Raw genomic sequence first — 12,390 nt, forward strand, 5'->3', positions numbered from 1 at the left:
TACCGCTGCTACCATCCTCCCCATTCCCATTGAGCCCTATGGGGGCTCAAATGGGAATGGGGACGTACCGGCTTAAAAAAAAGAATTGTCTTAAGGAAAAGTCTGTTGTTTTAAAGCTTCATTGTATAATAATGTATAACTATATGAAGGAAATGGGCAAAAAGTTCACTTCAATTTTGCTTCGTCGCAAAAGGAATATTATCTCAATTTTCTGCTTTTTAGGCGAATCTCTCTTTTTCCCAAAAAAGCAGGGTGTTATGATATGATATATGTCATTTATAACTCGCCTGTACACACGTGTTTCTTTGCTAGGCGCAACAAGACAAGGGAGAGAAAACAAAGGGTACACAAGACAAACTATCTTACTAGGCCTTGTGTCATTCAGATCGTGCTAGGCTACAGGGCAAAGTGCAGAGGGAGAGGAGAGGGGGGGAGTGCCAGGGAGAAGCTATTTGAGGAAGAACATACAAGATGTTGCTTTATATATGCATTGCTAAGTTCTTTTTTCTTGCCAACCTTTCATAATTGGTTATACATGAGGAACATCTTATACGAACATCTGGTGACAAATTTTAGGTGATTAGTTGTCAGACTACTGAGCAGTTTCCTTCCTGATTCCCGTTTCCCTTCCCATCAGATATTCTCTTGTGTTCATCTCTGGCCTAAACAGGATGATATAGCATTTATGAAAGAATATACAGGAAACCAAAGCAGAGCTGGAAGACAAGATGGCGAAGATCTCCATGGCCACCATGTACTTGCCCTTGGTGCTGAGGTAGGCAGGAATGAAGGAAAGCCAGACACTGAGGAAGGCCAGCATGCTGAAGGTGATGAATTTGGCCTCATTGAAACTGTCAGGCAACTTTCTAGCCAGGAAGGCTACTAGGAAACTGATGGAGGCAAGAAGTCCAAGATATCCCAGCATGCACCAGAATGCAAGGGAGGACCCCTCGTTACATTCAACTATTATCTTTCCAGGTTCAGTGTATATGTTATATTGTGAGAACGGAGGGGAGAGGCTCAACCAAGAAGCAGTCAGTAGAACCTGAAGGTGCGTGCAAAAACAGATGAGGGCATATGACAAACGAGGCCCAACCCATCTTCTTAAGTGACTATTGGGTTTTGTGGCATTGAAGGCAATGACCACCATGATGGTTTTGGCCAAGATGCCAGATACTGAAAGAGTGAAGGCAATGCCAAAGGCAGCCTGGCGGAGAAGGTATTTCACTGGGGTGGGGTAGCCAATGAAAGCCATTGAGCTCAGAAAGCACAGGGTGAGGGAGAGGAGCAGGAGGTAGCTGAGAGAGCGGTTATTGGCTTTGACAATGGGGGTGTTCCTATGATAAATGAAGAGTCCCAGAATGCCAACAGGCATTAGTGAGCAGAGAATGCAGATAGCTGCCAGGCCAGCTCCTAGAGGTTCGTCATAGGAGAGGAACTCTATTATCTTAAGTAGGCAACGGTCCTGTCGGGCATTGGGCCACTGATCCCAGGTGCACTTGGAACATTCTGTCGAGTCTGCAGAAGAGAAGTGAAAAAGGTATTATGCATGGCCATTTCATTTCACTTTTATTGGGGTTTAGTAACATTTTTAGTCACATGACTATTGAATAGTGCACACTTTCACTATTTACTTCAATATAAAGCCTAGGATTATCATATATTTATCATACATGTATACATTGTTATTTTGGGTATGCTGCATGCCAACAGCCTTAACCGAAAGTACCCACATTGCTTCCTTTTGCATGATAATCTATCAGATTGTCTGAATAGTTGCAATGTACAAGCCGATCAAGACACCATGTTTGAATAGGTATTTCAACATCCTTCCATTTGCTGGAACTTTCTGTCCTACTAGTTGCAACTGCGATTAAATGAGCATTATCCAGCCTGCGCTGCAATCTTGAATCCATCCTGAATATACTAGAATGAGGTGAGGGTTCACATGTTTAGGATTTATTTTTGATACCTGCCTCCAGTATAATTACTATAGGGCAGGTGTCTGCAACCGTTGGCTCTTCAGATGTTTTGGACTACAACCCCCATCAACCCCAGGCACAATAGTCAATGGTGAGGAATCATGGAAGTTGCGGTCCAAAACATGTGGAGTGGCCCAGATTGCAGGCCCCTGCTATAGGGCAATCATCAAACGTGTACAGCTTCATGATTATAGATTGTACTTAGCCTTAATTGACTCAATAGCTATGTGCCAGACGCGCACAGTTCTCTAATTGCATGCATATGTTATAACGAATCATGCATGGGTCAACTACCTTGGAGGAAATTCAAACCTAATACATTTTGTGGAGTTCAAAGTCCCTCACATTTTGGGGGAGTCAGGCCAACCTGTGATTGAAATAGAACCGTAATATCCTGTACCAGCCCACAATTGCATTGCTTTCGATGTCTAGTGCAGTCAGGACACCACATAATACAAGCAAGCCTTTTCAATTGAACCTGCAGTAGATAGTTTGCAGGTAAATATAGGTAAGTGGGTTTGGGAATTGGAATGTGACTTAAAGAGGGGGCATCGAGTGCTCTGGGAGCACGGGAGTGGAGATGGCTTCTGCAAAGTTTATCCTCACCACTTCTTTTAATATCTGTGCGTCATTTTGGAGGCGAAGTCGAGCATGCCTGTTTATGACATGTGTAAGCTATGTAACATTGACCCACATTGACCATGCATAGTTACATCGGCATATTGCGTCTGTAAGAGCTCAGACACGAGATTGCTCATTTACACAAAGAGAAAGCGGTATGTGTTTTATTGTGGGCAATTTACCCAATGTGTAAGTCATGCATGAGGAACACATGCCTGACGTATTGCACAAGTTTGAAAGTTTAAACTTTAAAATGAAAACAAATCCAAGGCACTTGATGCGCCAATTAAACTCTTTTCATTAAAGTGAAACAGAATTGGGGATGCCTACAGGCCCTCAGGTAAACAATGGAGTAATGTGGGACCTGAGTTTCAACCACAAACTATATATCCAATGACGCTTGTCTACATTTCTATCTCGGGGACTCACCTAGAATTTAGGGGCATTTCCTGGCATTCTGAGGCTGTCACTGAGGTGGTTTCAGCCATTTATGTTGCTGAATTTGTGGCATGGACAGGCCAAAATTGTTCGGCCGCGTGCCAATGAACTGGACTGGTGGTGGACGAGGACGGATGTGGTGGCGTGAGCTCCGATGAACTCCACCACGTGAATATTGATCTGCTATTTTAATCCAAAGGGTATTGAGATCCTGATTTCGTCGAAATGGCTGATCAGAACATCCCAACAGATGATTGTGTGAATCTGATGACATTACAATTAATGGAAGGTCCCGAATCGGCTTAGCAAGTTCAGCCGTGTCTACAGCCAACATGGCGGGGAGCAGGCTGGCGCATTCGACCTACAAAGAAAAAGAGCAGAGCGGGTCCAGCTGGGCGATAATGAGACGATTGCTGTGGCCTCAGAGCTGACGTGAATGGTGGCTCATTGATTTCTCCATTCCTACTTTGCGCCCCACATTTTCTGACCTTAAAGGCAGTGTTGTGCTGTTGTTAAGATAGACGGGGTTATTCATAGAATTCAGCGCACAAGTGGCGCACGTGGCTGGTGCACAGTGTGCGCGTGCGACTTTCTGCGCCAGCCGAGTGCTCTAAAATCCATTCCCGCGCACAGCGTATTCATGGATTTTAACATTCAAAACCAGCCGTGGCACAGAGTGGCGCATAGACCCTGCAGCAGCGCCAGTTACACCCCCAATCCCTCCCCGTGCGCCATGTACAGAGGACAAATCCTGTACATGGCGCACAGGCTCACAACCTCGAAAACGCCTGTAAAACTCCCCGCGCACCCCTCCGAATACACGTACCCCGCTGCGCGGGTAGTCTCACACGCGATTGGCCCTGTGCGAGCGGGGTACGTGTATTACTGGGGTTCGCGGGAAGTTTGACATGCGATTGGCCTTGTGCGAGCGGGTAGTGGGGTTCGCGGGAAGTTTCACACGCGATTGGCCTTGTGCGAGCGGGGTACGTTTATTACTGGGGTTCGCGGGAAGTTTCACACGCGATTGGCCCTGTGCGAGCGGGGTACGTGTATTACTGGGGTTCACGGGAAGTTTCACACGCGATTGGCCCTGTGCGAGCGGGGTATGTGTATTACTGGGGTTCATGGGAAGTTTCACACGGGATTGGGCCTGTGCGAGCGGGGTACGTGTATTACCGAGGTTCGCTGGAAGTTTCACATGCGATTGGCCTTGTGCGAGCGGGTAGTGGGGTTCGCGGGAAGTTTCACACGCGATTGGCCTCGTGCGAGCGGGGTACATTTATTACTGGGGTTCGCGGGAAGTTTCACACGCGATTGGCCCTGTGCGAGCGGGGTACGTGTATTACTGGGGTTCACGGGAAGTTTCACACGCGATTGGCCCTGTGCAAGCGGGGTATGTGTATTACTGGGGTTCGTTGGAAGTTTCACACGGGATTGGGCCTGTGCGAGCGGGGTACGTGTATTACTGGGGTTCGTGGGATGTTTCACACGCGATTGGCCCTGTGCAAGCGGGGTACGTGTATTACCGGGGTTCGCGGGACGTTTCACACGCGATTGGCCCTGTGCGAGCGGGGTACATGTATTACTGAGGTTCGCGGGAAGTTTCACACACGATTGGCCCTGTGCGAGCGGGGTACGTGTATTACTGGGGTTTGCGGGAAGTTTCACATGCGATTGGCCCTTTGCAAGCGGGGTACGTGTATCACTGGGGTTCGCGGGAAGTTTCACACGCGATTGGCCCTGTGCGAGTGGGGTACGTGTATTACTGGGGTTCGCGGGAAGTTTCACACACGATTGGCCCTGTGCGAGCGGGATACATTTATTACTGGGGTTCACGGGAGTGTCACACGCGGTTGGCCCTGAGCGAGCGGGGTACGTGTATTTCTGGGGTACGCATGAAGTTTCACACGCGATTTTGCTGTCAGAGTGGGGCACTTGTATTTCGCGGGAGCGTGTGAAGTTTCACACAGGATTTTGCTGTCAGAGCGGGGTACATGTATCCAGTGTGGTGCGCGGGGAGTCCTACACGTGAATTGGCAGTGTGGGTCCTCCCAGGTGTCCCCTCTACCCCCTACATGGCCCTTGCAGGCAGCCCACACCACAGGGGACTACCCTGCACCCCTGGTCATGTCCCGCAGGCAGCCCATCCACCATGGGCATTCCCCCCAGCCAAGCCACATGTCACCTTGCAATATGATCACCAACTCATGTTCCCCAGCACCCCCACCCCCCAGCAGTGAGGGGCACCTGCCAGCAGGCCCCCACTCATGTCCCCCTGCACCCCCACCCGCAAGCAGTGAGGGGAACCTACCAGCAGGCCCCCACTCATGTCTCACTCATGTCCCCCAGCACCCCCATCCCCCAGCAGTGAGGGACACCTGCCAGCAGGCCCCCCACTCATGTCCCACTCATGACCCCCAGCACCCCCACCCCCCAGCAGTGAGGTGCACCTGCCAGCAGACACCCACTCATGTCCCCATGCACCCCCACCCCCAGAAGTGAGGGGCACCTGCCAGCAGGCCCCCACTCATGTCCCCCAACACCCCCATCCCCCAGCTGTGAGGGGCACCTGCCAGCAGGCCCCCACTCATGTCCCCCAGCACCCCCCAGCAGTGAGGGGCACCTGCCAGCAGGCCCCCACTCATGTCCCCCTGCACCCCCATCCCCCAGCAGTGAGGGGCACCTGCCAGCAGGCCCCCACTCATGTCCAACTCATGTCCCCCAGCACCTCCACCCCCCAGCAGTGAGGGGCACCTGCCAGCAGGCCCTCACTCATGTCCCCCAGCACCCCCACCCCCCAGCAGTGAGGGGCACCTGCCAGCAGGTCCCCACTCATGTCCCACTCATGTCCCCCAGCACCCCCACCCCCTAGCAGTGAGGGGCACCGGCCAGCAGGCCCCCACTCATGTCCCACTCATGTCCCCCTGCACCCCCAGCAGTGAGGGGCACCTGCAGCAGGCCCACACTCATGTCCCCCAGCACCGCCTCCCCCAGCAGTGAGGGGCACCTGCCAGCAGGCCCCCACTCATGTCCCACTCATGTCCGCCAGCAGCCCCTCCCCCCAGAAGTGAGGGGCACCTGCCAGCAGGACTCCACACATGTCCCCCAGCACCCCCACCCCCCAGCAGTGAGGGACACCTGCCAGCAGGCCCCCACTCATGTCCCCCTGCACCCCCACCCCCAGCAGTGAGTGGCACCTGCCAGCAGACCCCCACTCATGTCCCACTCATGTCCCCCAGCACCCCTACCCCCCAGCAGTGAGGGGCACCTGCCAGCAGGCCCCCACTCATGTCCCCCTGCACCCCCACCCCCCAGCAGTGAGGGGCACCTGCCAGCAGGCCCCCACTCATGTCCCACTCATGTCCCCCAGCACCCCCACCCCCCAGCAGTGAGGGGCACCTACCAGCAGGCCCCCACTCATGTCCCCCTGCATCCCCACCCCCCAGCAGTGAGGGGCACCTGCCAGCAGGCCCCCACTCATGTCCCACTCATGTCCCCCAGCACCCCCACCCCCCAGCAGTGAGGGGCACCTACCAGCAGGCCCCCACTCGTGTCCCCCTGCATCCCCACCCCCCAGCAGTGAGGGGCACCTGCCAGAAGGCCCCCACTCATGTCCCCCAGCACCCCCACCCCCCAGCAGTGAGGGTCACCTGCCAGCAGGCCCCCACTCATGTCCCCCTGCACCCCCATCCCCCAGCAGTGAGGGGCAACTGCCAGCAGGCCCCCACTCATGTCCCCCTGCACCCCCACCCCCCAGCAGTGAGGGGCACCTGCCAGCAGGCCCCCACTCATGTCCCCCAGCACCCCCACCCCCAGCAGTGAGGGGCACCTGCCAGCAGGCCCCCACTCATGTCCCCCCCTACATGAAATAAAGATGCACAATCATGGCCCACTTCTACACCAAAATACCACAGCACACCACCCCATTCTTGAGACGCAATGATTTCCCAATCCACCCCACACTGACATGCCTATCTCAAGACACAAACCAAAAGTCAACTATGTACATCAACACATCTCCGTCACACACACACTGGTTGGCATTGATTGGGTAAACCCACATTTTCACATGCATTAACCCAATGAGCGAATCCCACACATGGAACTAAAATATCAAAATGTATTATGTACAAAAGTAAAGCAATGAAATGAAAGCATAACAAAATAGCAAACATGAAATGAAAAGCATGTGCAAAAGATGAGTAAATGAAAAGTATAACCAATCCAAAGAAATCCGAAAGAAAAATAGTCCAAACTCTTCCTCCACCAACGCAAATCCAAAGGAAACGTAAAAAGATAAATCCATTGATCCATGGTGAAATCAAAAGAAAAAGTTCATAATAATCCATTGTCCAACTATGTACATTCCATTGTCAAGGGTCCGTGAGCCCAACGAAAGAAATGAAACCTACCTAAGAAACTACCTAATAAAAAAAATATATACAAATGTGTGTGGCATAGTCCATTCACCACAAATCAAAGGAAAAGGAAAAGGAAACCTAACTCTAAAAGCTATTTACAATGGCAGCGGTCTAGTCCGACAGCTCACTTCCCGATTTCCCGGGCCAGGGCATAATCAAACTCCTGCTCGATGTCCCAGAGGCGGTCCTCTTCCATGGCCCCATGGGTTCGCAGGGACGATGACATGTGGACCTCCAACTCCCTGCGAATTGCCTCGTGGCACTAGGCCCGCCTCAGAGCCCTCCACATGGAGTTCTCCGCCCTGACCATTGTGAGCCATGCCTCTTCCGGCCGCTGCCGCTCCGCATCTATGGCTTGGCCCAACCGCTGCCAAACGGAAGACACTTCCAATCCTGGGTCCTCCTGCCCTCTGGCCGATGCCTGCCCCTCCGATGTTGAAGGCCCCGAGCCATCATGGCTCCCACCTTGTTGCTGCTGCTGCTTTGCCTGTGCCCTGGCTCTTGCTGCCTGCATGTCCTCCTCCGGCTGGGGTGCAGTTGTTGAGGTGGCCACCCCTGCTGGACGTCCGACTCCAGACTGTGGCAGGGATGTGTCCTCCACCAGCCTGGCCGCAGGGTCAGAGGCAGCTCCACAGGGTACCCAGGTGATACATGGGTGGGAAGATGGCATGGAGGATGACTGGCGCATAGGGGGTTCAGGTGAGGAGGGGGTCGGAAAAAGGTCCACCAAACGTAGGAATCCAGCACTGGTGACCTGTCCCAGTAGGTCAACGCGGTCAACGAGGCAATTGAGATGACGTGCAGTGTCCTCACGAAAACACAGGTCACCTCGCATGCCCTGTTGATGCAACGCCATCCCACTCAGGACAGGCTCAACCCGGTCTCAAATAGCTACGTCCGCAGGGAGAGGAAGGGCAGTTGTTGTAAGCGGATCCCCTGTCTGAAAAAGGGTCTGGACGTAGGAATCCCTGCTGGTGCAGGATGATGCAGTCACAGGATCGGGGACAGGATTACACACAGGCACCTCCGTGGCGGCCTGTGGTGCCTCCTGTCCCTGCCCCTGCAATGCACCACTAGCACCAGTGGAATCCCCACCTCCAGACCCCGTGTCTGTCCCTTCCACATCCTCCTCCTCCACCAAACCCCCCACCAACCTGGATGACGCATGCCATCTTCCTCCGTCGGACCCTGTGAGGTCTCAGCTGCCCATTCTGCTGCCGAGGAGTCCAACTCCGACCTCCACCTCTTGGACCTACCCTCGGCAGCTGCGGCCTGGGACGCTGCACTGGACTCCTCACTCCCTGAACAGGTGACAACCTGGGAGGGGAGCCGGGCCTTGCGTCTCCGGCTGGCGGTGCGATCCCTGCCGCCTTGCTCCACAGCACCCTCTCCGCCCTCTTCATCAGTTGACGCTGCAGACAGGGAAAGATAGAACACAGGCATCAGGGCACTGTACAATGGACTGATACACACATGACAGTTGTACATGAGTGGCAGTGTCAGACTTCAGCCATGGCATCACACTCCCTAACACACATATCATTTTCACTCACACACATGAGCAATTCCACAGCAATATTGCACCAGGCTGCACCATTCATACACATACAACAGCATCAGCATCCGAAGGTGAGCCTGACGTCACATGAAACACGGGGAGTACACAACACATTCACACAAACCAACACACTTACATGCATGTGTGCATGTCCACCAACTGTCAGAGTGATGAGATCGCCATCCATGTCACACCTGGCATTGAGCCTTCTACATGTCAGTGCCACAGGCATCCATGTTGCATCACAGTTGCACACTTGTCAAATAGACACAATTGCACATGTACACAGTGCAGATACATGCAGCTGGAACCAACATCCATGTGTGACATCACAACCATGCCAACGTACATACACAGTAATTCAAACATGTGTGCTCCCACATCTGCATTTGGCCAGCATGCTTACCCACACATACACCATCCATGTGTCTCACACATGGGAGGACTTGCATGTGTCAGCCTCACGCCCCTGTACATACACATCCATACATGGCCCTACAAAAACACATGTGCAACCTGCACACTACTGGGACACCACGACACGCACAGCGTCCAATCATTATGCATGTACACTTACCGCTCGACTCCAGACGGGTCTGCCTCTCAAGGACCTGGACGTGGAGCGCTGGGCATATGCGTTCCAGGAGCCTCATTTGGTGGCTCCCGGCGCCGGGCCTTGTCAAGGGTCCTGGACCTGAAGTCCTCCCAGCGCTTCTTGACATGTTTGATGTCGCGGACTGCCACCCCCTCCTCCTTGATGGCAGTCATGATGTCCATTTAGATCCTGGTCCATCCTTCATAGTCAGCGCGAGAACTTCCAAAGAGGGCATCATACTGCCCCAGGACTTGCTCCACCAGGACACCAACTTCCCTGGCACTGAAGCTGGTGGCCCTCTGCCTCTCTGGCTGGGGGTTGCCAGATGGTGGTGTGCCCGACATGGCAACCCCAGAGGCAGGTGTGGGTGGGCAACTGGGTCCTGGGGCTGGGCTGTGGAGCGATGGTATCCCAGTCGGGAGTCTTCAGTTCCAGGGTGGTCACAACAACTGCACCCCTGCAGATGCATGATGTGCAGGCAGCAAATAGCAGGGCATGTGGGCAGCAGGCAGGCAGGCAGCAGCAGATTGCAGGTGGGAGCGTGCTCGGGGCACTGGGGGGCAGTAATTCGGACTTCTGGGCAGGAGCGTGGTCTTCCGTGTGTTGTTGCATGGCCAGCTTGATACGGAGTGATTTGGCACATGAAAATCTTGCACGTCAGCATGTAATTCGAGGAAAGGCCCTTAGCGCGTAAGCGTGTCATCACACGTACGCTGTTTCATTGGACCAAAGGCCCTTAGCGCGTAAGCGCGTCTGTGACATGACGCGCGCGGGTGTTTCCCTCGTGACGTGGCCATAGTGGCTCATGGCGCGTGAAAAAACTGCACGTCCGAGTGTCAGCTCGCGTAAGTGACGTTGCACATGTGGGGCGCTTTAAAAGGCATTTCCTTGTACGTGCTTTTCTTGGAGAGCGAGTGGGTGAATTCTTTACTTCTTTTCGGTTCACACGCGTTTACTTCACATCGTTTGAAGTTCGTACTCCCTGTTACCTCTGACAGCGTTCATTTTTTTTGTTAGGCCTGTTTCCTCAAACAGTGTTCACTTCTTCTTTTGTCCTGTCTCCTCAGACAACGTACAATTCTTCTTTTGGCGGGGGTGTTGCCAACGCGCACACGCACGTTTGTTTCACGTTATTTTTCCAGGCAGAGGGTTGAGTCGCGCACGCATTTACCAACTGTGCTTGCCCCGTGTGTCGCATACCCCTTCAGAGGTCATTGTGGCTACGTGTAACACGCGTATGCTTATTTTTGTGTTCCTGGGTGCCACAGCATAGTGCGGGTTCATTTTTCCACGCACGTGGTCTACGAGGGGTTGCGTGCATGTTATTTTTTGTTTTCGGGGTGCCTGTGCATTCCGTGACCCGTCATCTTCCCCCAGGGGTCACAGACAGCCTTGCTAGAGCACTAGGGTACGAATTCTATCTAGTACCCTACCCCTTTCACCCCCAATTGCCCAGGACAATCGTTTACTGCTCCTCCCATACGCACAACAACATCAGTGCCATGGTTGGGAGGCGACCAAGCGGTAAGGGAGCAAAGGTGGTCGACCTCCAAAAGGTGGGTGTGGTGGGCGCGGTAGGGGACGTGGCCAGGATTTGCAGGGTGCACCTAGACCCCCATGTGTGGAGGACCAATCAGGGACACCCATGCCCCCATGGTTGTGGGAAACATAGCTGACACCCTCCCAGCTCAGCCCTTGTTTGACCAGCCCATTGTGGCACCTGACCCGGCACAGGATGACTCCCAGGCTGACTTCCACGTCAGCAAGTCTAAGCTATGTGTGGTGGCGCAAGTTGGTGTCACCAGGCCACGTGTATCTGGGGCAGCAATGTCATCTGCTGCCCCAAGTAGGCAGGGTGGGGAGGCTGCAGGGGCAGCTGCAGCCCTATCCACCCCAGCTCTGAGTCTCCCAGCTGGGACATTGTCGGTCCAGGTCCATCAAACCGATGTTGCCCCTGCCAACCTCACACTTCAGCCAATGCCTGCACCAAGACCTATGGTCATTGTGCCTTTGCACACTCCTAGTACCCAGTCCACCGGCGCTTCTGCCCCTACTGACCAGAGCGGCATAAGCCACTCAGACTCTGCTCCACCTTTGAAAAAGAGGAAGAAGGGTGCTCTGGCACGACAGGCTGAGACCCCAGACACGGCTACACTCTCTGCCACGTCAAGGAAGCCTAGCTTTAATGACGCCAAACTTGATTCACTTGTGTCGGCACATAGCCGAGAAATGGTGGTGACTGCAGGGTGCAAGACCACACCTGGTCAACGTAGGGCACACTGGCAGACCATCACCGACCGCATAAGTGCCCTTGGATTTGTGAGGCGCACAGCTGATGATTGCTACAAGCGGTGGAATGACCTGAAATGCAGAGCAAAGAACAAGCTGGCCTCAAATCATGCCGCTACTCTGGTGACTGGCGGTGGGTCTCCACCAGAGGATAACAAACTCACTGAACATGAGTCTGTTGCTGGGACCTTCGTCACAGAGGAACAGATCCAAGGCGTGGGAGACATACCTGATTACGACGCATTGTCCAGTGAGTGCCCATGCATGTGTGTGTAATCCATGTGTATGTTGTTTGGGTGACAGGTTCTGATTGAGTGCCAGTTGAGGGTGTGTACTCCTGAGTGTTATGGGTCACCTATGTGCTTCCTCCAATACATTCACGTGCCTTTGTTTGGGTATGACAGTATCCCTTCTGCCCACAGTGGCCAATTAGCCCCACATTACTGATGTTGCCCTTGAACTATCATCTTGCAACAACATTGTTCT

The 12,390-nt window shown here is 53.5% G+C and overlaps 1 protein-coding gene across 1 annotated transcript in view; it reads right to left on the bottom strand.

The window, feature by feature from the left end:
• Positions 1-592: 592 nt before the first annotated feature.
• The window catches only part of LOC138468894 (vomeronasal type-2 receptor 26-like), a 146,446-nt gene continuing 134,648 nt past the window's right edge, over positions 593-12,390 (bottom strand). The window contains exon 7 of the mRNA XM_069609025.1: positions 593-1,518. Within this exon, the coding sequence (XP_069465126.1) occupies positions 593-1,518 (926 nt within the window). The remainder of the gene's footprint in view (positions 1,519-12,390) is intronic.

Source organism: Ambystoma mexicanum, chromosome 1p (assembly GCF_040938575.1).
Source record: "Ambystoma mexicanum isolate Mex_15411 chromosome 1p, UKY_AmexF1_1, whole genome shotgun sequence".
Lineage (NCBI taxonomy): Eukaryota > Metazoa > Chordata > Amphibia > Caudata > Ambystomatidae > Ambystoma > Ambystoma mexicanum.